The sequence below is a fragment of the Eptatretus burgeri genome, chromosome 2, assembly GCF_056783735.1.
Source record: "Eptatretus burgeri isolate ZD-2024b chromosome 2, Ebu_testis_v1, whole genome shotgun sequence".
NCBI lineage: Eukaryota > Metazoa > Chordata > Myxini > Myxiniformes > Myxinidae > Eptatretus > Eptatretus burgeri.
In genome coordinates, this window is record NC_140962.1 from 145,272,730 (window position 1) to 145,299,539 (window position 26,810).

The following is a 26,810-nucleotide window of genomic DNA, read 5'->3' on the forward strand; positions in this document are numbered from 1 at the left end:
AGTCGGAATTAGCTCTGCACTGTGTTTTCACTTTTATGTTTGCTTTTTGTGTAAATGGAATTGTGTTTTCTTTTGTTTGTGTGCATTTGGTGGAATTGTATTTGTGTGCTTCCCGTGTGCCGCGAATAAATGTGCTTTATTGTTGAACTGTTCTCCCGCTTCGCTTCGTCTTTTTCCTCCATTGAATCCCCATCTTGCTTCACGTAAAGGGTTGGTAGTGGGCTAAATACGCCCGATAATTAATCGAACCGTCGAGGTCGACGATAACACCGCTCGGTTATTCTGATAGTACGGAACGGGTCGCTTAAGTGGCCCATGTCCGAAGTCGACCTGCGGCGAGGTGTGATCGCCCGGTCTACCCTCCGCGTGGGTACTTAGGTAGTTCGAATTTGGCGAGCAACCCTATCCCACGCGGGGGCTGATTGGCTCGATCGCGGTGAGACCGAAAGGTCCACCCGTGACTGGTTCCCGGCGTTAGTCCGAGAGGGTCACGACTGGATTGTCCGTCCGGTGGGCGACGTGCCGTGATTCGAGTTACGTGGCCGTCCGCACGCCGGCGGGCGCGAATCTGCAACAATATATATATATATGTATATATATATATATACATATATATATATATATATATATATATATATATATATATGTTAACAGATACACACTGCATTGCCAAAAGTATGCGGACACCCCTTCTAATTTGTGGATTCGGCTATTTCAGCCACACCCATTGCTGACAGATGTATAAAATCGAGCACACACCCATGCAATCTCCATCGACAAACATTGGCAATGGAATGGGCCATACTGAAGGGGTCATTGACTTTGTCAACGTGGCACCGTCACAGGATGCCACCTTTCCAAGTCATTTCATCAAATTTCTACCCTGTTAGAGCTGCCCCGGTCAACTGTAAGTGCTGTCATTGTGAAGTGGAAACTTTCGGAGCAACAACAGCTCAACCGCGAAGTGGTGGGCCACACAAGCTCACAGAACGGGAACGCCAAGTCCTGAAGCATGCAGCCTGGAAAAATCGCGTCATCGGTTGCAACACTCACTACCGAGTTCCAAACTGACTCTGGAAGCAACATCAGTTCAAGCAATGTTCGGTGAGAACTTCATGAAATGGGTTTTCATGGCCGAGCAGCCATACACAAGTTTGTTGGAGGAGGAATAATGGTCGGGGGCTGTTTTTCATTGTTCCGGCTGGGCCCCTTCGTTCCATTGAAGGGAAATCTTAATGTTACAACATACAATGACATTCTACACGATTCTGTGCTTCCAACTTTATGGCAACAGTTTGGGGAAGGCCCTTTCCCATTTCAGCATGACAATGCCCCTGTGCACAAAGCGAGGTCCATACAGAAATGGTTTGTCAAGATCAGTGTGGAAGAACTTGACTGGCATGCACAGTGTCCTGACCTCAACCCCATCAAATACCTTTGGGATGAATAGGGACGTCGAATGTAGAGCTCGACCTAATCGCCCAACATCAGTGCCTGACCTCACCACTGCTCATGTGGCTGAATGGAAGCAAATCCACGCAGCAATGTTCCAACATCTCGTGAAAAGCCTTCCCAGAAGAGTGGAGGCTGTTATCGCAGCAAAGGGAGAACAACTCCACATTTATGTGCATGATTTTGGAATGAGATATTGAATGAGCAGGTGTCCAGATACTTTTGGCCATGGAGTGAATCTTGTACTAATAAAAGGGTGTGTGTGCGTGTGTGTTTGTGTGTTGGTTTTTATGTCCATTTGCGGGTTTCAGAAGGTAGAACGGATCCCTCCCAGGTCTCGAAGTATCCACCGTCGTGTGTGTGTGTGTGTGTGTGTGTGTGTGTGTGTGTGTGTGTGTGTGTGTGTGTGTGTGTGTGTGTGTGTGTGTGTGTGTGTGTGTGTGTGTGTGTGTGTGTGTGTGTGTGTCATTGATTGGTATCTATATATGTGGAATGGAGTCTTCTACAGGTGGGCACAAAGTATCCACCTTCATTTCGGTGAGGGGTCACGATCCACGGACCAAGCTGTGAAGCTTTCTGTTTTCAAAGTTTTGTGCTGGGGGCTCTCTTCAGGATCGTGACTGAGTTCAGGATGGCTTCAAACTGTAGTTTGTTTGTTGTGAATATCCCAAGGATGGTTTTTAATTTCTCTGTGATGTTCTTCTACATCATTCTCATGAGGTTCTTCATCATCACTGGCACAACTTTGGCATTTTTCAGCTTCCAGGGTCTCTTCACTTCATGCTTGAGGTTTTGGTATTTGGTCATTTTCTTGATTTCTACATCGTTAGTCCAAAATCACTGCGATTAACACCTCAATTAGCAATGCCGTCTTCTGTTTTTTTGCACCTAAGTATGATATCTGGTCGTAATGCTTTGTTTTCGATGTTCACGCCCGATGTGATCATTTGGTCATACGTGAGTGGTACTTCAATGTTTGCAGTGATTGCTTTTTATTTGGTTAATTTTTCTGGAACTGGAATATCAAAGTTTTTGCAGATGTGCCAGCAGATTACTTTACAAACTCTGTTGTGTCGTTGAGTGTACAGCTGTTCTGACAGTTTTTTTTCGTGTTCGGTCATTAAGCGTCACATATCATTCTCTTTGCTAACCCCACCTCCACACCCTCACCTGTCTTTTGTTTTTCTTCCTCCCCCCCCTCTCTCTCACTCTGTTCCTTCCTCACTCCCTCCTCCTCCTCATAAAATGCAGCACTCTCCTTCCACACCTCTGTAGCTCTCTCGTTGTCACTGGCTGCCTGTGTCTGTCTGTCTCCCTCTCTCACATGCACCCCTCCCTCCCACAGTGAATAGCAACGTTTAGTGAGGTGTTGCTCTCCCCACCTCCATCCCAGCTTCCCCTTCTTCGTCCTCTTTGCCTCCCCTGTCACCCAACACTCTCTCTCTCCCCCCCTCTCTCTCTCTCTCCCTCCCTCTTTCTCCCCTCCCCCCCTCTCCTTTACTGTCCCCATCAGCGAAGCGACGGGTTGTATTTGCTCGTGTATAAAAAACAAAGTTCTTTCTAACCACTGACTGACTGATATTAAAGATCGGTGCCTTCCGGGTGAATAAGAAAGCTGAAATTTTGCGCGCCAATGGACAGTAAAGCCCGTGCACCAGAAGAAAAAAAAATCACAGAATTGTTGGACATTATCTACAAATGAAAATATAAATAAATTTTAAAAATGCAGGTGAGTGACCCGAGACAATGGGGAAACACGGTTCGTATGTATGTTTACACAATGTGTAAGCACATTCTCTTTGCTCACCCCACCCCCACACCTTCACCTGTCGTTTGTTTTTCAGGTTCTCTCCCCCACTCTGCCACTAAACTTTGACACTTGCAACCAAACTTTGAGTGACGGCAGGGTCTCTCAGGACTCTCTGCCGACTTTCTCAAAGTTAAGTTTCCGGTCGTTATTTGTCCTGTTTTAACTGTTTATTTTCTCACCTCCATGTTTCAGTGTGTTCCTAGTTCGGTTTTGTTTCAAAAATCGTGCTATTTTGTGAGTGTTCGTCGACCTTGTCTTACCAGGTTCCTAGAGGCCTACCCATCCTTCCCCTCTTGGTGTATGATCGTTTTTATTTGTATTCTCTCTCCATTAACTTCAATTCCTATTTTCCCCACTTTCCCAACGTCCCACATCCCTCGCAACTAAACACTGTTTCTTGTCTTGAATCCAAAACAAAAACAAACAAACAAAAAAAATTAACTTTCTCCCTGCATACCGACGAGTCCCGATCATTCTTCTTAATACTCTTCTTCTTCTTCCTCCTTTTGCTGGCATGCCAGCTTTATTCTACTTGAGCTGACCCACTCTTGCCATTACCTTCACGATTTCTTCCTTCAACCTGCCATTCCCGAATCTTACCTATTCTTCAAAAATACATCAAACATTAATAATCTTCCTTGTATCCTTTCGATCTATACACCTCCTGTAACCACGTGCCTCTCTCCACCCTCTTATATGATACTTTTCATCGGCCCAGCAGCTTCGCTCTGCGTTTACAGTTCCAAATTCACCATACACCTCCACGATTTTACTTCAACCTTCCCTTTTCCGAATGTTACGCAATCCTTTGAAATAAATAAATTCACTTTTGTCGATACACGTCCCATAGCCAGGTGCTTCTCCTGTAACCACGTTATCTGTTTCCACCCTCTGCATTTACCGATCTAAATTCACCATTCACCGCACGATTTTTTTCTACAACCTTTCCAGTACCAATTCTGATGAAAACTCTCTCAAACAAGACTAATAATAATAACTAGCCGAAACCCCGTCACAGACGGATTCCAAAGGTTGACTATTGCCACTACGTGCGATGCACTCTTACAGGTACGAAGTTTCTTTCAGTCCAGGACACAGTACCGAGAAAAACGTGACGCAACCGCCAGGAGGAGCACAAAATTGGTCCTTCAGTATTAATATGAATATATATAATAGTAATCATCGTTTTTATATTACCTCCATCAACAGATTAACAACATGGCAGGATAAAAGTCGTAAATGCAGAGTTGAACAAACGTCCTGAACTTATGGACTTAGTTAAGTAAAGCACATCGTCTGGGACCCGGCCGTCGGCTTGCCGCCAAACGCTGCTGATTGTGACTTCATCGATTCCCTGTTTGAAAATTCTATCTACATTAGATTTTTTTGAATCCGCTATCACCTGCGTAAATACATGGAACACATAAGGTGAAGATTTCAGAAGTATGAACAGAATATGTTCGGAGAAAAGTGTGTTCGAAGTTCTAGGCTAACGCCCATTATATTATGATGGCATGGTCTGATGCCGCATGGCCAGTTTGGTCTGGATACGGTTGTCGGTTTTTGAACGAAATTGTAATATTTGGGGAAAATCCCCCATTGACCCCCTTTAAATGGGAAGATCTGTATGGAGAGAACAACTCCATGAGACCTTGTGGTCCTGATGCATTTTAAAACATTGTATCCTTATCACTCAGGTAGTTGTGGAGAAGATGATGTTTAGTGAAAATGAGGGAGACGGGAAGAAGCCTTTCCAGGGTAGATACGGCCATGAGAAGCACATCTTCAGTGTTAGGGTATGGTCCCGATGCTCCATGTTGAGTTTGGTCTGGATCTGTCGGTTTCTGAGATTTTTGAATAAAATACCAATTTTTGGGGTAAAACCCCTCTTCCACTCCATTTATAGGAGGTGCATACAGATGGGTGGCACAACCCCATGAAACCTTGCTGTCTTGATGCATCATACCAAATTTAGTCCATATCGGTCGGGTCGTTTGTGAGATGTTTACCCCTGCCACCGAAGGTGCAGAAGCAGGTTCAAGGCAGGACAGAACGTTCTCGACCTTCTCGGGTAGGACACAGAGACCAGCAGACCCTCGGTATGTCGGGGTAAGATGGGGACAGAACAGGAGGGGTTGGGGACACGAGATTTGGAGGAAAACACAGAGGGTTCACAAACTGCCCTATTTATCCGAGGCATGGTGTGCAACATATCACTTCGGGGTGAGGGATAGGGTGGAGGGGGAACAGGCCTCATGCTTTGCTTTCCAATAATATTGAAACCTTTAGATTCCACAGAATCTGGGATAGACTTGCGTGATGCTCTGTCCTGGCTCAGAGGGGAGAGCAGAATCACAAGGAATCGAGATAGATTAGGAGGATAATCGTGCCTGCGCCACATCTACACCAGACCAATTTATATTTCAAAAAGAAAATGCAAAATGTTTTTTAAATTTTCCGCCAAATATGGTGGTCTGTCGCGTTTGTCTGTCTGTCTAACTGTCTGCGTCACACGATTTTTGGCCACAGTTTTCAAGCAATCCTTCTGAATTTTTTCTGTGTACATCAGTGACCGGTCAAGGACAGCAACGCTTATTTTGGTGAAGATCCGAATCCGGATCCGGATCTGAGATTTGTTTCAGTGATTCTTCACTAATGAGAGAAAGGGCCTGGAAAATTTGGTGATATTTGAAACTGCGATCATGGAAAGCAATGGGAAAGCGGGGGTTCGGTTCCTGGGCTTCAAAAAGATGTCGAGGAGGTTCGATGGTAGCCATAAATAAACACATTACAAATTAAACTACAAGGGCATTCGGTGTAGCACATACATCCACCACGCAAAGTCTGATGAAATCGAACATATCAGGCCCAATAAATATTTCGTTTTCAGCCCCATCTCTAAATGGTGAAGAATCACTTAAAAAAATTAATAAATCCCGTATCTGAATCCAGATATGGATCTTCACCAAAATTGAAGCATTTCTTCTTTGTCACACACTCAACACATCCACCAAGTTTCATCCGAATTCATCCACAACTTTTTGAGATAACCTGCACACAGACAAACAAACAAACAGACAAGCCAGTAGGCGACGAGGGAATCGTTAGGATCGAAGCGCTGGATACGATGCTTTTCATTCTGACCGATCCACCGACGAAGATTCATTGCCAAGACGTATTGGTTCACATACAATTGTTCCTCTGCCTGGCAAGATTTTTCCTATTGCGTATTTTGCCAACTGGCACTCCTCATAAAAAATGACGGTAAATAGCAACCTATTTTTGAAGGACTACCATTTGAAAAATAATCGGTTTGCTTGTGCTGTGGAGCCTCCCGTTGCAGACACACACGTAAACACACACACACACACACACACACACACACACACACACACACACACACACACACACACACACACACACACACACACACACTGAAAACCCGATAAGCTTCTCTCAATGCTCTTGTTTGACCACACCTCCTGAGCCACACAATATTTTTCTTAAGCCACGCCCACTTTCCGACGCCACTTCCACTTTAAATAATAAATAATTGGAGGTGGTGGGTGGGTCTTGATCGTTTTCGGTAAATAAATAAATAATTGGAGGTGGTGTTGTGGATCGTGGAATCGTTGATGGAAACGAAATAAATAAATAAATGGAGGCGGAATGTGGATCGTGGAATTGTTTACGGAAAATAAATAAATAATTGGAGGTGGTGTGTGGGTCGTGGAATCGTTTGCGGAAAATAAATAAATAATTGGAGGTGGTGTATGGGTCGTGGAATCGTTTACGGAAAATAAATAAATAATTGGAGGTGGGGTGTGGGTCGTGGAATCGTTTTCGGTAAATAAATAAATAATTGGAGGTGGTGTGTGGGTCGTGGAATCGTTTTCGGGAAATAAAGAACTAATTGGAGGTGGTGTGTGGATCGTGGAATCGTTTGCGGAAAATAAATAAATAATTGGAGGCGGCGCCAGATGGGTTCAGGGGAATCCCCAACGGAGCACCGAGGCCAAACACCAGTCTTGGTGAGGTTGAAATCAACTTTAATAACACACACGATACAGCGTGCCCGGCTAGGCCGAACCTTCCTCGATACAGCACCCCTGCACGGTAACCCCGTGCACCACGCTCGCACGACGGATTTAACCACGTACTCTACTGGCGATGTTCTCCAAAACAGAGCACAGAACTCCATGAGACATGAGTGGAGCATTTCCATCAGCCTTGAGAAGTTCAGCATGGATGCCAAAAATCTCAGGAGCTTTGCCCCTTTCAACCGGTTCACCACAACCTGTGTTTCAACAAACGAAGCCGGTTCACCGTTAGATTTGAGTGTCAGCAAAAGGGATAGTCACACCCCTGACATCCAATTCAACAGCTGCTGGGTCAGCCTTATAAAACCGCTCAAAGTAACCGGCCGAGGCCTCGTAGGCCTTTGTGGCAATGCACTGTCCATCAGAATCTGTAAACACGATATAAAGCATAATTAACATATTATGATATTGTTAACTAGAACGGGCACTCGTAGAGCGCATACCTTCGCCGCAGCCACTAGTTACCTTTGTATTAAGTTGTCCACAACGCATCTCAATACAAATATGCATTTCGTGACCCCCATGACCTTTGACCCACAACCGCTGCCTAGGGTGACAATAGTACTCCACCTTATGTCATTTCATAAGATGGGGAATTGAACACTGAACAATTTGGAGTTAATTTGATGTAAATCGGAAACATATTAACCGTTTTCATCATGAAAAAACGATGTTGACCTTTTTGTGACATTGACCTTTGATCCGATCGCTCCCAAAATCTAATGGATTTGTCTTTTCATGATGCCAACCAAATCCAAAACAATTAAAGCTTCTCTGCGTTTTGTTTTTTTGCGTCAAGTTGTCCGCAATGCTTTCCGATATAAATGTGAATTTGTGTGACCCCCTTGACCTTTGACCCCAAACCGCTGCCTTGGGTGACAAAAGTACTATACCATGTGTCATATTGGAGGATGGGGAATTTAATTTTGAACATTTTGGAGTTAATTTGCTGTAAATCAAAAAAAAATTGACAATTTAATCGCGAAAAAACGATTTTGACCTTTTTGTGACCTTGACCTTAACCTTTGATCCGATCGCTTCCAAAATCTAATCGATTTGTCCTCTCGTGATGCCAAACACATCCACAAAATTTCATGACAATCTGCGAAGTGGTTTTTGTGTAATGTCCACAACGCTTCCCAATCAAAAACTCCATTTTGGTGACCCCCTTGACCTTTGACTTCCACAGACTAACTAGGGTTGCAAAAACTATACCATACGCTATATCAGTGGATCGGGATTTGAATACTGAACATTTTGGACTTAATTTGATGTAAATCGGAACAAAATTGACACTTTTATCGCAAAAAAACGATTTTGACCTTTTTGTGACCTTGACCTTGACCTTTGATCCGATCGCTCCCAAAAGCTTCGCCTGTCGTCCTTGAGTAACTGCACATCATCTCTGAAAATTTCATGCAAATCGGTCCAGCAGTTTTTGCGCAATGTTGTCCGCACACATATTTACCAATAAATAAATACACAGGGGTCAATACAATACCTTCGTTAAACGAAGTTTGCGAAGGTAAAAACGACATAATGTTTATTTATGTGAAACAAGTGAATGGTGTCCACGGTCCGCGTGTTCACCGGAAGGCCTCCAGAATCCGCTCTTCCCGCCATACTCGTCACCGAAGCTCGATCGCACCGGTCGCTTGGCAACCGCGGACTTCAAAATAAATAAATAAACAAATAAGAATCCGCTCTTCCCGCCACACTCGTCACCGAAGCTCGATCGCACTGGTCGCTTGGCAACCGCGGACTTCAAAATAAATAAAGAAAACAAATAAGAATCCGCTCTTCCCGCCACACTCGCCACCGAAGCTCGATCGCACTGGTCGCTTCGCAACCGCGGACTTCAAAATAAATAAGGAAAACAAATAAGAATCCGCTCTTCCCGCCACACTCGTCACCAAAGCTCGATCGCACCGGTCGCTTGGCAACCGCGGACTTCAAAATAAATAAATAAACAAATAAGAATCCGCTCTTCACGCCACACTCGTCACCGAAGCTCGATCGCACCGGTCGCTTGGCAACTGCGGACTTCAAAATAAATAAATAAACAAATAAGAATCCGCTCTTCACGCCACACTAGTCACCGAAGCTCGATCGCACCGGTCGCTTAGCAACCGCGGACTTCAAAATAAATAAAGAAAACAAATAAGAATCCGCTCTTCCCGCCACACTCGTCACCGACGCTCGATCTCACCGGTCGCTTGGCAACCGCGGACTTCAAAATAAATAAAGAAAACAAATAAAATCAGCGTTTTCAAAATAATTTTGACGTCGGAGATGTTTTTTCGAAACGCAAAAAGCAATTTTAAATTGTTTTAAATCTTTAACGGTTCCAATTAATCATCCACGTACTGTACTCATCAACTTATCGACCAAAGTAAATGAAACACAGTTTGTAAAACTTTTACTTGATTAAAAAAAAACTCATCGACAGACTCTCTGAACCAATGAAGTTTTTGATAAAACGGGGGTGTGCCCTGTGACCAAGCAGCTAGCTATCGCTTGCCAAGCTAGCCGTTCCTTATCAACGGTTTGAGCGGAGTGCTTGCTTGAATGCTTAAGCCACTTGGCGAGCGTTTTCTAAGAAACTTAGTCACTGAATACGTCACACATAGTTATCACGTTTTCGTTGATAAAACTCAAGGTGGTCTTACTAACCTGTATCAACTTGTTGATAAAGCAAACGGTTACGAACTTTTAGTGAATAAAACTCACCAACTTCAACAATCAGAGGTGAAGGTCGACGAGGCCTTTGTCCATTTCTCAATGGAGTCTTTCTCTCCCCCAAAATGTGGGCCGGGGATCCAGCATCACGTGGGTCTCTCCCCTCTCTGGGGGTCGGGGATCCAGCATCACGTGGGTCTCTCCCCTCTCTGGGGGTCGGGGATCCAGCATCACGTGGGTCTCTCCCCTCTCTGTGGGTCGGGGATCCAGCATCACGTGGGTCTCTCCCCTCTCTGTGGGTCGAGGCTCCAGCATCACGTGGGTCTCTCCCCTCTCTGTGGGTCGGGGCTCCAGCATCACGTGGGTCTCTCCCCTCGCTGTGGGTCGGAGCTCCAGTATCACGTGGGTCTCTCCCCTCTCTGTGGGTCGGGTCTCCAGCATCACGTGGGTCTCTTCTGTATTCTGTACCCAAATGGCAGAGTGCTTGCTCAGCATACGAGAGGTGGTGGAATCGTGGTCCCCACCTCCTCCATTGTTTACAATCCCAACATGTCACCATCTGATTATTTATTCACCATTGATCACAGAATCAAGTTAAAAACTCTTGACATGAACCACATGACGAATAAATATTTGTATACTAATAACATGTGAACTTTATAAAGTAATTCAAAATTAACAAGGACACTCGGTAGAGTATATACCTCCTCCAGGTAATACCTGATCCATGAGAACATATCGGGCCCATCACATGTTTGAAATATCAAACTTAGAGGAAAGTGTTACAAGTCCGAGTTGTGAAGTCTGAAACCAGAGTGAGTGTCGAGTTGACGAAGACTTTTGTATTTCCTGTGATCAACATCGTGACCCGTGACAGGTCATGTCGCCACGAAACAGCTCATCTCGCCCTGTTGGTCCACACAGGATACCAAACACGACCCTCGGACACACGGTGTGTCACCTCTCAGTGGGCAACACTCAAGACCACGTGTCACACTGACCCTGTGGTATTCTCTCTGTGCTCCTCCGTCACCTTTCCCTCCATCACACGAACTGTACTGTAAACAGTGAACATCATCTTTGATATATGAACATGATAAACAATTGGACCTGTTGACAAGATTCACTCAACAACAAAGAGGGAAAAAATCCAACATTTTAATAAAGTGAAAACGATGATGCAATTCCACGTGTCGTTTCCTTTTGGTTGATGTTTGCTTGTAATCCAAGATGGCGGATCGCAAGTGTGGTGACGTCACAGTTTGGTTTCCAAGATGGTGGATCGCAAGGGTGGTGACGTCACAGTCAGGTGGTCAAAGATGGCGGATGGCATTGGTGGGATGTCACAGTCAGGTGGTCCAAGATGGTGGATCGCATGGGTGGTGACGTCACAGTCAGGTAGTCCAACATGGCGGATCGCAAGGGTGGTGATGTCAAAATCAGGTGGTACAACATGGCGGATCGCAAGGGTGGTGACGTCACATGAAGGTTGTGTCGGTGGGTTTGGTGGCTGTACGTATGAGGAGAGGAGGTGAAATGAAATAACTCCTGTAAACAATTGCAATATATTAATTTAAGCAAGGATTTTAAATTTAAAATGACTGTTATTATGATTATGCTTGAAATAGAATTGAGTTCGTCACTTCCACCACCCTTAACCCAACGTTAAAACAACTTCCCACAATAACAACGATTTATTTATTTCAAAATTAATAAATAACGCCGATGAAACCATATAATTTGAGATTATGATCGCGCTGAAATGTCTTCGTCAAAGTACGATTGTGGCTGACGTCACTATGTGGTTACCCGTGGTGACAATAGAACGATCACGTGGGAACAATGGGGTCGTGGTTGTGAAAGATCATTCCTGAAGTGGACATCGAGCCGTGTGGACGTGTTTTGTTCGGCTCCGTGTTTTTATTTCAGGATAGTTCTACAAACGGTCTTGTCCTCCCAAGATGCGTCTTTTTAAGAAGAAAATGCAACCAAGGTTCGTCACAGGGTTTTTCACGTCATTATGAGTGAATTTTATCTGTTCATGAGTCACCTTGTTCGTGCTTTCTCAAAGGTAGTTATTTATTGATGAACGATAACCTCACGTGGGGAAGGTATAACGATGAGACATTTTAATTGCCTACGTAGGAAATATATCCTTACTTGTCCGAGTCATTGGGGAGTTGTTTGTTGTCTTCGGCACGTCACGTGGTACAAGCAGATGACCTGAAGATTGGAGGACTGTAGATTGGAGGACTGTACATTGGAGGACTGTACATTGGAGGACTGTAGCTTGGAGGACTGTACATTGGAGGACTGTACATTGGAGGACTGTACATTGGAGGACTGTACATTGGAGGACTGTACATTGGAGGACTGTACATTGGAGGACTGTACATTGGAGGACTGTACATTGGAGGACTGCACATTGGAGGACTGTAGATTGGAGGACTGTAGATTGGAGGACTGTAGATTGGAGGACTGTAGATTGGAGGACTGTAGATTGGAGGACTGTACATTGGAAGACTGTACATTGGAGGACTGTACATTGGAAGACTGTACATTGGAGGACTGTACATTGGAGGACTGTACATTGGAGGACTGCACATTGGAGGACTGCACATTGGAGGACTGCACATTGGAGGACTGTAGATTGGAGGACTGTACATTGGAGGACTGTACATTGGAGGACTGCACATTGGAGGACTGGACATTGGAGGACTGGACATTGGAGGATTGTAGATTAGAGGACTGCAGATTGGAGGACTGCAGATTGGAGGACTGCAGATTGGAGGACTGTACATTGGAGGACTGTAGATTGGAGGACTGCAGATGGGAGGACTGTACATTGGAGGACTAGATTGGAGGACTGTAGATTGGAGGACGAGAGATTGGAGGACTGGAGATGGGAGGACTGGACATGATCGTTCACAGGGAGAAAAGTCTGAGGAGGTGGGAGGAGGAGGGTATAGTTTATCTATTCATTACGTCCTATTGGAACTGAACATGTCCACAAATAATATCATAAATGTAATGTGAGTACGATGTCTGTTAATTACATTTATTTTGAATGTGAGTAAGTCCGTTAATTACGTACTATATAAAGGTGATTGGCCATTAATCGGGTAATATTGGAACTGAACATGTCCACAAATTATCTATCTATAATTCCAGCAATCTGTGTGTGTGTCTGTGTGTGTGTGTGTGTGTGTGTGTGTGTGTGTGTGTGTGTGTGTGTGTGTGTGTGTGTGTGTGTGTGTCTGTGTGTGTGTGTGTGTGTGTGTCTGTGTGTGTGTGTCTGTGTGTGTGTGTGACCGCTGTTTCTTGACAACCTCTGGTCCGATCGAATTGAAACTTGCCAGGAGTATTGCTGGGGACCTGAGGATGTGCGTTTTCAAGGTTTGATATTAATCGGACAAGTGCTTCCCAAGTTATGGCCATTTATTTACCAAACCAATGGGAAGACACGTTGTTGCGTGGGCGTGGCCAATGGGGAAGGGAAGCACAGCCACGTTCCCCATTACGGGTTACAACGTACGGGCTTCCGGAGAGTGATGACTTCCTGAATTCTAATAATTTCTCGATTTCTTATGCGCATTTATAGATAAACACAATGGCCCAAGTTATGATTGTTTTCATATTAGACGGTGTATAAATTTTCGGGAAAATCAGAGTGCTGGTATGCTCCGAACCAGGAAGTAAATTTTTTCTCTCTCTTCTCTTCTCTTTTTGTTTTTCCTTGCCACGACATTGCGAAAAGGTAAAATACGTTGGCGCTAATTGAATAATTGGGTATTAAAAATAAATTGCGAATAATATCGAACTTCCGGGTCACGCACGTACGGGCAAGTGAGAGCAAAGAAACGGCCTGTGTGGTTTATTTATTTATTATTATTTATTATTATTATTATTATTATTATTATTATTATATATATATATATATATATATATATATATATTTTTTTTTTTTTTACGGGCACGGACTAGTATAATAAATGTAATGTGAGTACGACGTCTATTAATTACATTTCATTCGAATGTGAGTATGTCCATTAATTATGTACGATAGAAAGGTGATCGTCCATTAATTGGGTGATATTGGAACCATCACGGTGTCTCTGAATGACACACTCACACCCCTGTTTACCCTCAGACACCAGGAAGAACCCTCAGGACCCTGAGACCCTTTTTACCCCAAAGACACAATTAGATCCCTTATGAACCCTCGAGACCTTCGCACCTTTTAATAGCCAATCGACCTCCTTGACCTTGAGACCATTTTTAGATGTATTAAGACCCTTTAGACGATTGCCCTTCAGATAGTTTGAAGAATCTTAAAACAATCGTGCCCCTTGAAAGTTTAAATTGCACCCTTTAGATCCCTTTGACCTTTTAAAGACCATTTTAACACTTTAGACCAATTGAGAACTCTTCAAATCTTTGACTTTTACATCAAACCAATTTATTTTCCATTAATTTTGAGACCTTTAAACATGTACAGATAATTGCTTGGAGGAAGGGGTTTGGGGGGTTATTTCCCTACAAGTGAATTCATCAGTTCATCATCCCACGAGGGAAGTGCGGAGTAGGGTTAAGCAATTGGTTCACTCTGTCTGTCGATGATCGAGGAATGAGGTTTAATGTTTGATTTAATCTTCTATTTTGAACACGAGAACACGAATCCGAACATGGACCTGCAGATTGGTAGTGGATTGGTTCTGAAATTTGCAAATTGAACGAAATCTCATCCCGACCACACGGAGGAGTGAGATCTGAAAGTCATTAAAATATTATTGAAAATCATTCCAAACAGAAAACTTCACTATTTTCAGTGACGTCATGAAAGACACCAACAACAGGTGCAAATAAGTAATTCAATGTGTAATTCGTCCAGTAATTAAATTACAAGAAAACAGCAGAATGACTCCTTTTTTCTCTTCAAACTGGATGAATGAGTGATTTTTATATTGCAGGCACCTGCAACTCACCAGAGGTGAGTTCAATTCCAAAGTAAAGGAGAATCACCGACTTGATATCTAATTATTTCTCACAACTTCTAAAAGGTGACAATAATACTGTCCGGGTCATTTTGGGATTTCTTTGTGGAATAAGCGAAGATTTAGTAATTTTTCAGCTTTTTTGGTTTTGTTCCACTGCAAACCAAAGAAATACATTTGTGCATACCAATGGATTTTTTTTAATTTCAACAATTTTTTGGAAGAAATGTTGCATTATTTGAAAAATGTGCAAGGGTCCCAATATTTTTGGCCACGACAGTATGTGCCGACCAATCTTGGGAGGATTACATCATTTCGAATGTCACGTATTGTTCAGCATGCTGGCGATAATTTATATCACTTTGTCCTTAAACATGATATAATGTTTATTGATGACACTCTGTCCTTAAGCACGTTTAATATTATTTACATCACTCTGTCTTAAACATGATATCATGTTTATTCATATCGCTTTATCCTGAAACACGATATGTAACGTTATTTATGTCACTCTATGCTTAAACATGACATAATGTCTATTTATATCACTCTTTCCTTCGACATGACGTATAATGTTTATCATATCAGGTCAATTCAGGTATGGGAGCCTGTGCTGGAGCAGCACAGTGCTCCAGGGGCCTCCATCTGCCCATCCCCCAGGCACATGCCTGACCCATCCCCATCTCCTTGAGATACTGATCAAGCTGCTATAACCATGAGGAAGGCGTCTTGAAGAAGTCCTTTCATTCAAGCTTTGGGGCCGGACTATCTGCCATGATCATTGGTGAGAATGCCACATTTCCAAACTAGCCTCCAAAGCCAGTTACGGACTGGGCATCCTCCGTCGCGCAAAGTCCTTCCTTGGCATACCTGAGCTCCTGACCACATACAAAGCTTTCGTCCGCAGCCTGTTGGAGTACTGCTCTCCCCTCTGGGCTGGTGCTCCCACCTCTTATCTTTCTCGGCTTCACGCTGTGGAAATCAAGGCATTTCGGATCATTGGCATCTCCCCCGATGAGGCTGAGTCTTTGAGTCTCTCAACTCTCTCACCCCAAGCAGGTCAGTGTTCTTTGTCTTCAACCATCTCCTCTCTGGCCTTGCCCCCCCTCCTGCCCCCACTCTGTGCTATATGTCCAACTCATATTTCTGCAGGGCGGTCAAGGTCCGCGAGCATCTCCCTTCTGGTAAAGCTACCAAATTCAGGAATCACTACTCACCTTCATTCTTTCATTCCTCTATTTTTCCCACCTTTGGAAGAAACTCCCAAACTCTCTTCAATCCCACTTTTCCCTCCAAATCTTCAAAACAGCTGTTTACCATCAACTCTTATCTTCCCCCCATCGAAACCCATGATCTTTTCTTCGTCCATTAATCCACCCCAAACTCATCTCCTCTTCAAACTCCCTGCTTTCCTTCCTGGAAGTCCTTGTCGTGTCCATCTTGTTTACCCCGTGTGCCCCACACCATTCCTCTCCCTTCCACAGATCTCCAAATATCTGTTCCCCACTGTTTTGTACTTCCCTCTCCTGCCCCTCTTGTCTGCTGCTCCCCAAGTGGTCGGCCCATTGGCCCCTTCCACTCATGAGGCTCCTTTGCCAAGAAAATCTGGTGAGGAAGATCCACATGTCCATGTCTATTCAGCCGTAGCTGACGTTCACGTTCTATCCATCTAACAAATGTCATCTGAGTTTCTCTCAGCAAATGCTCATTAGATATATTAAAGTCCAACTAGCGAAAGCCAAAGATTCTCTGATGAAAGCTGGTACCGAAAGAGTTAAGTCTTTGTCTCAGATTTGTAGAGCAAGACTGGATACACCATGGACTGAAACACATGGAATTTCATCCACCTGCATGGGTACTGACAGTGCCACACCCCATGATCCAGTGAATCCATGACTCCCAAGACCTGGCCGTGATGTCTATCAACTTCGATCTCACAGCATGTAGAGACATGAACATCACTGCGACGGTAAGTGAATCTCTCTGTGATCTCAACATCCACACCATAGGCAGGTGTGGAGAACATGCATCATCCCAACTGACTGGAAGAGGGGACTTGTTCACCCTCTCTGGAAAGGGAAGGGTGATCGCTCGGACTACAGCAACTACCGAGCGGAGACGCTGCACTTAGTGCCAGGCAAGGTCTTTACTCGGATAATAATTCATGATGGGGTTCGTAACCATATGCTTGACGAGTTTGGCTTTACATCGAAGAGATCAATGATTGACCGTATCCTTGCTCTTCGGGTCCTCACCGAACGCAGACAAGAGGTTCAGCAGGGGCCCTCTGGAGGGTTGCCTGTCTTTGTGGGGTGCCACCATTGCTGACGGATCTGATTTCTGGACTATACTCTGGTACTGAGAGTACTGTATGTCACCTGTGAGGTCTGGTGGTTCCACCTCTGACTTATTTACAGTGGCTACTGGAGTTCGTCACGAGGTGTGTACTGGTCTCCACACTTTTCAATGCTTGTATTGACTGGATTCTGGTGAGGATTTCGGAGAGATCAAGCTGCGGTGCATCCGATGGAATGGCAAGATCTCTGAACTTGATTTCGCAGATTATTCAGTCATCTTTTCGGAGACTCTGGACATCCTTACAGTGGTCCTCAGTGAACTGAATGAGGAGTTGGAGCCAGTGGGATTGTGCGTCTCCTGGTTCAAGACGAAGATCCAGGCTTGCAATGACATCCAAGATGCTGCGATCTCTCCTCTCTCTGTGGGCAGGGATGCAGCATCACGTGGGTCTCTCCTCTATCTGTGGGTCAGGGATCCAGCATCACGTGGGTCTCTCCTCTATCTGTGGGTCAGGGAACCAGCATCACGTGGGTCTCTCCTCTATCTGTGGGTCAGGGATCCAGCATCACGTGGGTCTTTTCTGTATTCTGTAGCCAAATGGGAGAGTGCTTGCTCAGCACACGAGAGGTGCTGGAATCGATGTCCCCACCTCCTCCATTGTTTACAATCCCAACATGTCGCTCCCTCATTATTTCTTCACCATTGATCACAGAATCAAGTTAAAAACTCTCGACGTTAACCACATGACTAATAAATATTTATAAGATATGAATTTTAAAAAGTAATTAAAAATTAACGAGAAGGACAATCGGTAGAGAAAATACCTCCTCCAGGTAATACCTGCTCCACGAGAACATATCGGGCCCATCACATGTTTGAAATATCAAACTTGGAGGAAAGTGTTACAAGTCCGAGTTGTGAACTCTGAAACCAGAGTGAGTGTCGAGTTGACGAAGACATGTATTTCCTGCGATCAACATCGTGACCCGTGACAGGTCATGTCGCCACGAAACAGGTCATCTCGCCCTGTTGGTCCACACAGGATACCAAACACGACCCTCGGACACACGGTGTCTCACCTCTCGGTGGGCAACACTGAAGACCACGTGTCACACTGACCCTGTGGTATTCTCTCTGTGCTCCTCCGTCACCTTTCCCTCCATCACAGGAACTGTGCTGTAAACAGTGAACATCATCTTTGATCTATGAACATGATAAACAATTGGATCTGTTGACAAGATTCACTCAACAACAAAGAGGGAAAAAATCCAACATTTTAATAAAGTGAAAACGATGATGCAATTCCACGTGTCGTTTCCTTTTGGTTGATGTTTGCTTGTAATCCAAGATGGCGGATCGCAAGGGTGGTGACGTCACAGTTTGGTTTCCAAGATGGTGGATCGCAAGGGTGGTGACGTCACAGTCAGGTGGTCAAAGATGGCGGATGGCATTGGTGGGATGTCACAGTCAGGTGGTCCAAGATGGTGGATCGCAAGGGTGGTGACGTCACATGAAGGTTGTTGCGGTGGGTTTGGTGGCTGTCGGGATAAGGAGAGGAGGTGAAATTAAATAACTCCTGTAAACAATTATAATATATTAATTTAAGAAAGGATTTTAGATTAAAAATGACTATTATTATGATTATGATTAAAATATAATTACGTTCAAGTCCCTTCCACCACCCTTAACCCAATCCAAAAAACATCTCCCCACAATAAAAACGATTTATTTATTTCAAAATTAATAAATAACGCCGATGAAACCTTATAATTTGAGATTATGATCGCGCTGAAATGTCTTCGTCGAAGTACGATTGTGGCTGACGTCACTATGTGGTATCCCGTGGTGACAATAGAACGATCACGTGGTAACAATGGGGTCGTGGTTGTGAACGATCATTCCTGAAGTGGATATCGAGCCGTGTGGACGTGTTTTGTTCGGCTCCGTGTTTTTATTTCAGGATAGTTCTACAAACGGTCTTGTCCTCCCAAGATGCGTCTTTTTAAGAAGAAAACGCAACCAAGGTTCGTCACAGGGTTTTTCACGTCATTATGAGTGAATTTTATCTGTTCATGAGTCACCTCGTTCGTGCTTTCTCAAAGGTAGTTATTTATTGATGAACGATAACCTCACGTGGGGAGGGTATAACGATGAGACATTTTAATTGCGTACGTACTAAATATATCCTTACTTGTCCGAGTCATTGGGGAGTTGTTTGTTGTCTTCGGCACGTCACGTGGTACAAGCGGATGGACTGTACATTGGAGGACTGCAGATCGGAGGACTGTAGATCGGAGGACTGTCGATTGGTGGACTGTACATTGGAGGACTGAACATTGGAGGACTGTACATTGGAGGACTGTACATTGGAGGACTGTACATTGGAGGACTGTAGATTGGAGGACTGTACATTGGAGGACTGTACATTGGAGGACTGTACATTGGAGGACTGTACATTGGAGGACTGTACATTGGAGGACTGCACATTGGAGGACTGCACATTGGAGGACTGTACATTGGAGGACTGTACATTGGAGGACTGCACATGATCGTTCACAGGGAGAAAAGTCTGAGGAGGTGTGAGGAGGAGGGTATCGTTTATCTATTAATTACGTACTATTGGAACTGAACATGGCCACAAATTATTTCATAAATGCAATGTGAGTACGACGTCTATTAATTATGTACGACGAGTGCGTGCCAGGATGTGCAGCTTCGTTCTTTCATTCTCCCACCTCTCTCGCCCCTCCTCTCTCGCCCCTCCTCTCTCCCCCCTCCTCTATCCCCCTCCTCTCTCCCCCTCCTATCTCTCCCTCCTCTCTTCCTTCTCCTCTCTTCCTCCTCCTCTTCAATGGAGACGCCCCCTCTCTCTCTCACCTCCCCTCTCTCACCCTGAGTCTCGCGCCTCTTCTCTCCCCCTCGCTTTCCCCCTCCTCTCCCCCCTCTCTCACCCCTAGTTTCGCCCCTCCTCTCTCTCGCTCCTCTCTCTCGCCCCTCTCTCTCGCCCCCACTCTCACCCCCCCTCTCACACACCTCTCCCGTCCCCCTCTCTTGCCACCTCCGCTCTCCCCTCTCTTGAATTGTGACGCCCCCTATCTCTCTCCCTCCCTCACCTCCTCTCTCGCCCCTCTATATAAAGGGATTGTCTATTAATTATTTACGATATAAAGGGGATTGTCTATTAATTATGTACTATCTAAATGGGATTGTCTATTAATTATGTACTATATAAAGGGGATTGTCTATTAATTATGTACTATATAAAGGGGACTGTCTATTAATTATGTACTATATAAAGGTGCTTGTCTATTAATGATGTACTATATAAAGGGGATTGTCCATTAATTATGTACTATATAAAGGGGATTGTCCATTAATTATGTGCAATATAAAGGTGATTTTCTATTAATTATGTACGATATAAAGGTGATTTTCAATTAATTATGTACTATGTAAAGGTGATTGTCTATTAATTACATACTATATAAAGGTGATTGTCCATTAATTGGGTAATAATGGAACCATGACGGTGTCTCTGAATGACACACTCACACCACTGTTTATCCTAAGACGCCAGGAAGACCGCTAAGGACCCTGAGACCCTTTTGACCCCAAAGACCCAGTTAGATCCCTTCTGAACCCTTGAGATCTTCGCACTCTTTAATAGCCAATCGACCTCTTTGACCTTGAGACCATTTTTAGATGTATTAAGACCCTTTAGATAATTGCCCTTCAGATAATTTGAAGAATCTTGAGACAATCGTGACCCCTGAAAGTTTAAATTGCACCCTTTAGATCCCTTTGACCTTTAAAGACCATTTTAACACTTCAGACCAATTGAGAACTCTTCAAACCTTTGACTTTTACATCAAACCAATTTATTTTCCATGATTTTGAGACCTTTATACATGTACAGATAATTGTTTGGAGGAAGGGATTTGGGGGGTTATTACCCGGGACAAGTGAATTAATCAGTTCATCACCCCACGAGGGAAGTGCGGAGTAGGGTTAAGCAATTGGTTCACTCTGTCTCTCGATGATTGAGGAACGAGGTTAAATGTATTATTTAATTTTCCATTTTGAACACGAGAACACGAATCGGAACATGAACCTGCAGATTAGCAGTGGATTGGTTCTGAAATTTGTAAATTGAACGAAATCTCATCCCGACCACACAGAGGAGTGAGATCAGTACGTCATTAAAATGTTATTGAAAATCATTCCAAATGGAAAACTCCTGGATTCTGGCTCCTGGTTTTGGAAAACTCCTGGATTCTGGCTCCTGGTTTTCATCAATGATCTCTCGGACTCTCTGGAAAATCCTCTATTTCTCTTTGCCGATGACTCCACCCTCTGCCGTACCATCTGTCATCCCTCAGACCGGCAAGCAGCAGCTTCTTCGCTCACTGCAGATCTGGATAAAATCACAAACTGGTCCAACATGTGGAACATTTCTTTCAATCCAGACAAATCTCACACTCTCACTATGTCTCTTCGAAAGGACCGTTTAGAAAATCCCCCCATCCACTTTCTCAACAATCCTCTGGAAAAAGTCTTTTCTTTCAAGCTTCTGGGTCTCACTATCTGCCATGACCTTTCCTGGGAAAGTCACATTTCCAACCTCGCCTCAAAAGCCAGTCGCCGACTGGGAATCCTCCGTCGTGCAAAGTCCTTCCTCGGCCCTCTTGAGCTCCTGACCACTTACAAAGCTTTTGCCCGTAGCCTGATGGAGTACTGCTCTCCCCTCTGGGCTGGTGCTCCTGCCTCCCACCTTTCTCGGCTTCACACTGTCGAAACCAGGGCTTTTAAGATCATCGGCATTCTCCCGCAATGAAGCTGAGTCTTTGGGCCTCTCACTCAATCACTGCAGGTTGGTCTGTGGTCTTTCTGTCTTCTATCGACTCCTCTCCAGCCTTGCCCCCCCCTGCTCTCTCTCTGCGATTTGTCCCCACCACATTTCCACAGGGCGCTCAAGGTCCACCAACAACCCCCTTCTGGTAAAACTACCAAAATCACGAATCACTGCTCATCTTCACTCTTTCATTCCTCTTTTTTTCCCGCCTTTGGAATAAACTTCCTCACTCTATTCTTTCCCATTCTTCCCTCCAGGCTTTCAAAACAGCTGTTCACCACCACCTCTTATCTTCCCCCATCCAAATCCTCAATCTTTTCTACCCCTGATACTCCACCCAAGCCCACTTCCTTCAATTCTCCTGCTTACCTTCCTGAAAGTCTCTGTAATGTCCATCTTCTCTTCGCCATGTTCCCCGTCCCATCCCCATCCCTCTCCCTTCCACAGTTCACCGAATGTGTCTGTTCCCCACTGTTTTGTCCCTTCCACTCCCGCCCCTCTTGTCTCATGCCTCCTTGCTGTGAGTCATACAAATCATCACAGACACCAACAACAGGTCCAAATAAGTAATTAAATGTGTTCAATAAGGTGGTGTAAAAGACGCTGCATCAACGACGGTAAACTGATGAAAAAAATATTTTCTCGAGCCTCTGAAATTTTATTTCAATTGAATTAGAGACTTGAAGATGAGAACACAAATCGCCTTTTTGACACTTCCAAAAACCTCCAGTTTTGCAGAACTCGGACAGAATATGACGCCATCTCGACCAATCAAATGTGATGAGCTCACTCACTCTCTCAGCATTGTGAAATATCGAGATTCAGCCAAAATTCCTGCTCATGGGAAATATTGATCATGCTTGGGAAGGCAAAGCAAGATTTGAAAAGACCCTTCTTATGTCCTTTTTCTCAAGACGGCATGGATGTGGATGTTCTATGAACTCTCTAGTTTACTTATGATCACTTGGTGGTCGGAGGAAGGGGTGGTGTGATCGTGTGGAGGAGGTACAGGAACATCACCAGTGGATGAAGTTTGTTGGCTCATGGAATATGAACGAACATCGATTGCACATTCACTCGTTCACCCGACTCGACCAAAATCATGTTTTTTGTTTGTTTGATTGTTTGCTTTTATAAACCTTTGCCTGATGTTGTTTTACTTTATGTGATGTTTGGTGAAGGGGGCATTGCCGTGTCAGTTGTTCAAATGGAGAATGTTTCTGATGACCAGTTTTGTACATTTGTACTCTGTTGTTGATTGAAGAGATCTGTTCTTTTTCAGGGAACCAAAGATGATTGAGTCACCTGGATCTGATGACGTCACTGTTCATCAGTCTCCAGGTTCAGAAGAAGTCAGTGTTGATCAGTTTCCTGGATCAACAGACATCGGTGTGAACGTGTCATCACCACAAAAGATGTCAAAGAAAACCTCTGTTTGGAAGCGTTTCAAGTAAATAATTCTATTTTCCTCCCAGTCACCTTTTTAAACTTGTTTTGGATATATCTTTATTCATCCTCAACAAATGGACAAGACATTGACTTTTCAATCTTTTTCTACCTAGGCACAAGTTCAGCAGATATCTTAAAAAGTGGAAGGCTTGCGGAAACAATGAACATCATATGTAAGTAAGAGTTTGATGATCCCTTGGGAATGTCGTGACATGAAATGCACCTGCAACAGAGATGGTATTCCTTTCAGGAAATTGATCTAACCCTGTCGTAACTTGATCACATTTTGCTTCTGCAATATTTCCTGTATCACAGGTTAGAGGTTTCAGGGTTGAAGGATTGCTTTGAGGTGCTTGCACTGAGTTGTTTAGCCTGGGTTGGAATCTCGACCCAGATGTGAATGGTCATCCTGATGTTTTGCATGATGGATTTTGCATTGATGTGTGCACCGTCCCACCAAAGGACTATCTGCCAGTGCTTGGTGTGTTGGTGGTTGTTTAGGATCGCATCATGTGTCTTACAAAGAGCATCATGTGTCTTGCAAATAATCGCAGGTGCTCTGAACAAATTACAAATTCCTGCCATTAACAAACGGATTGGTCATCCGATTTGTGAAAGACTTGAGCCACAACTGTTCCCACTGCCATGCCCCATAATAAGGGAGATAGAGCTCAAGAAGAAGAGAAAGTTTAAGGCTGTAATGAAATGGAAGACCAAGAAGGAACTCGAAGAAGTAAAGAGCAAAGATGGAGTCATCAGGAGGAACCTGGAGAGGATACATCTGTCGAGAATAAGTGCAAATGATAGGTATCAGGTGGTACCTGATCTGACGACGGACTTGAACATGGAATTACACTTCAACCAGACGGATTGAAATGTTTTTATACGTTTGCAAGTATTTGATCCACAATAAAAGACAGCAACAACTGCTTTGTGCAATGTTATATCGGAATAATACCACCAACACTGTCATCCAATACAAGGAACTTTCAGGAGACTATTTATCCCATGAAACCTTCTCGTAATGAACACCACATTGATTAAATTAATCAGTTTATTTACACGTCACTGTTAAAGTGAAGGGGGTTGGGGGTTTGAGTGGTGTTGGGGTGTATGGAGATGAGAACAGTGTGGAGGAGGTGCAGAAACATCACCATGTAATGAACAAACATCGATGGCACATCCACGTGCCCGCCTGTCCGTCTCGACCAACATCATCGTTTTTTGGGGTTTTTTTCACCTTTTCCTGATATTGTTTTATTTTATGTGAAGTTTATTGGAGGGGGCATTGGAATTGAGAATTTATATGACGACCAGTTTTGTACATTTGGACTCGATTGTGGATTGAAGAGAACTGTTCTTTTTCAGGGAACCAAAGATGAATGAGTCGCCTTGTTCTGATGATGTCACTGTTCATCAGTCTCCTCCTTCAACAGACGTCGGTGTGAACGAGTCGTCACCACAAAAGATGTCAAAGAAAACCTCTTTTTGGAAGCGTTTCAAGTAAATAATTTTATTTTCCTCCCAGTCACCTGTTTAAACTTGTTTTGGATATATCTTTATTCTCTGTCAAAGAATGTACAAGAAATTTACTTTTCAATCTTTTTCAACGTTGGCACAAGTTCAGCAGATGTCATAAAAAGTGGAAGGGTTGTGGTGACATTGAACATCGTGTGTAAGTAAGAGTTTGATGATCCATTCGGAATCTCATGACATGAAACGTTCCTGAAATAGAAATGGAATTCCTTTAAGGAAAATGAAAGTATCCCTGTTGTATCTCAGGTCATCTTCCATGTGTTTGGAAGTCAGCTTACATCACCTTTGTCAGCCAATCTTGCTGCTTAGATATGTTGCTCATAAAAATCACTTCCGCTTTGCTGCGGAGTTGTGTTGGATGATTTGGTTTGAACCTGAGCTTAAAACGGATTAAATTAAACATATTACATTTTCTCCCTCAGATTTCAACATCACTCGATTGCACATTATGGAGTTGTTTAAATTTTCCTCAAATAAGAATATTATGAGGAACATCAGATACCATTGAGTACACCATAAAAATACACATTTACCTCAAGATAATTGGGGTCTTTTCCTCATCTTGAACTCTCTCCACCATGTATGCCCCCATAGAGAAACCAAACTTGGCGGACCCTGAGGCAACGTGCAAAATTTGCTTGAGTAGTTGAGTCATTTTATGTCCTGGTGTGGATCGGCTCGTTACTCTCACCTCACCACACTCCCAACCGTGGGACAAACTCCACCATGTTATTAGAAACACCTCACCGTCACGTCATTCAAAACACCTCACCACCACATTAAGAACACCTCACCTCTGATCTCTTCCTTTCAAAATAATCCATTGGTTTATGCTCAAGTTCGTTATGCTTTGTGCTGAAATGGCAGCTAAGGTTTGCACGTTTCATTAATTAATTTGACCAAACGTCACCACAAATCACATATTGAGGTTTTGAAACATCTCCACTGCTGATTGGAATAAATCCAAACGTGATGTTTGAATCTTCAAAATGTTGTGTCAAAGAGTGACACGCTTTCTTGGTTGTTGGTGGGGGGATAGTAAGGCCTTCACACAGTTTGTTGAAATAACGTGGTTTAGCTGCCTCTGACGTCCACCCCACCCCTCCCACCTCTTTGAGACCGCCTCTCAGAGCGAAGGTGGTACCGGCATGCCATTGTTCCCACTCACCAGCAGCTATGCCACCGATTGGTTGTAATTCCAAGACTGATTGGACATCCATGATGCCAGGCAATGCAGAAGTGCGTTTTTGGTTTGGACGCTCACGTAGTTTTCATGAAGAGAGAAGGGGGAGATGTTTTGGGTTATTTTGGGGACTTGAGCTGAGACCATGGGAGGTACATATTGTACTTGCACTCCTGCTGAGTAGATGCCCCAGTGAACTATTATTGCCCTCAATTGACTGAACTTATCAAGCATCACAAGTAATAAAACATTTTTTAAAAAGTGCAAAAATATGACCGGATGGTATGTCAAAAAGTATGTTAACATGGTAGAGATGGTAACAATATATTATCATGTGAAACCATCCCAAAATCCGTCTTTCAAAAATGATTTTGCCTTCAAATGACACTCTTGATTTGGATAAATAATTAGTGTGTGTGTGTGTGTGTGTGTGTGTGTGTGTGTGTGTGTGTGTGTA

General features: G+C 43.9%; 2 protein-coding genes across 3 annotated transcripts in view; one reads left to right on the top strand and one right to left on the bottom strand.

The window, feature by feature from the left end:
* LOC147033431 (uncharacterized) overlaps positions 1–26,810 on the bottom strand; it is a 319,898-nt gene that overhangs the window by 96,797 nt on the left and 196,291 nt on the right. The window lies entirely within an intron of this gene.
* Positions 19,786–26,810, top strand: part of LOC147033435 (uncharacterized) — a 30,103-nt gene continuing 23,078 nt past the window's right edge. The window contains exons 1-4 of the mRNA XM_085871633.1: positions 19,786–19,910; positions 23,468–23,635; positions 23,748–23,807; positions 25,003–25,137. Coding sequence (XP_085727759.1) covers positions 19,879–19,910; positions 23,468–23,635; positions 23,748–23,807; positions 25,003–25,137 — 395 coding nt within the window. The 5' untranslated portion in view covers positions 19,786–19,878. The remainder of the gene's footprint in view (positions 19,911–23,467; positions 23,636–23,747; positions 23,808–25,002; positions 25,138–26,810) is intronic.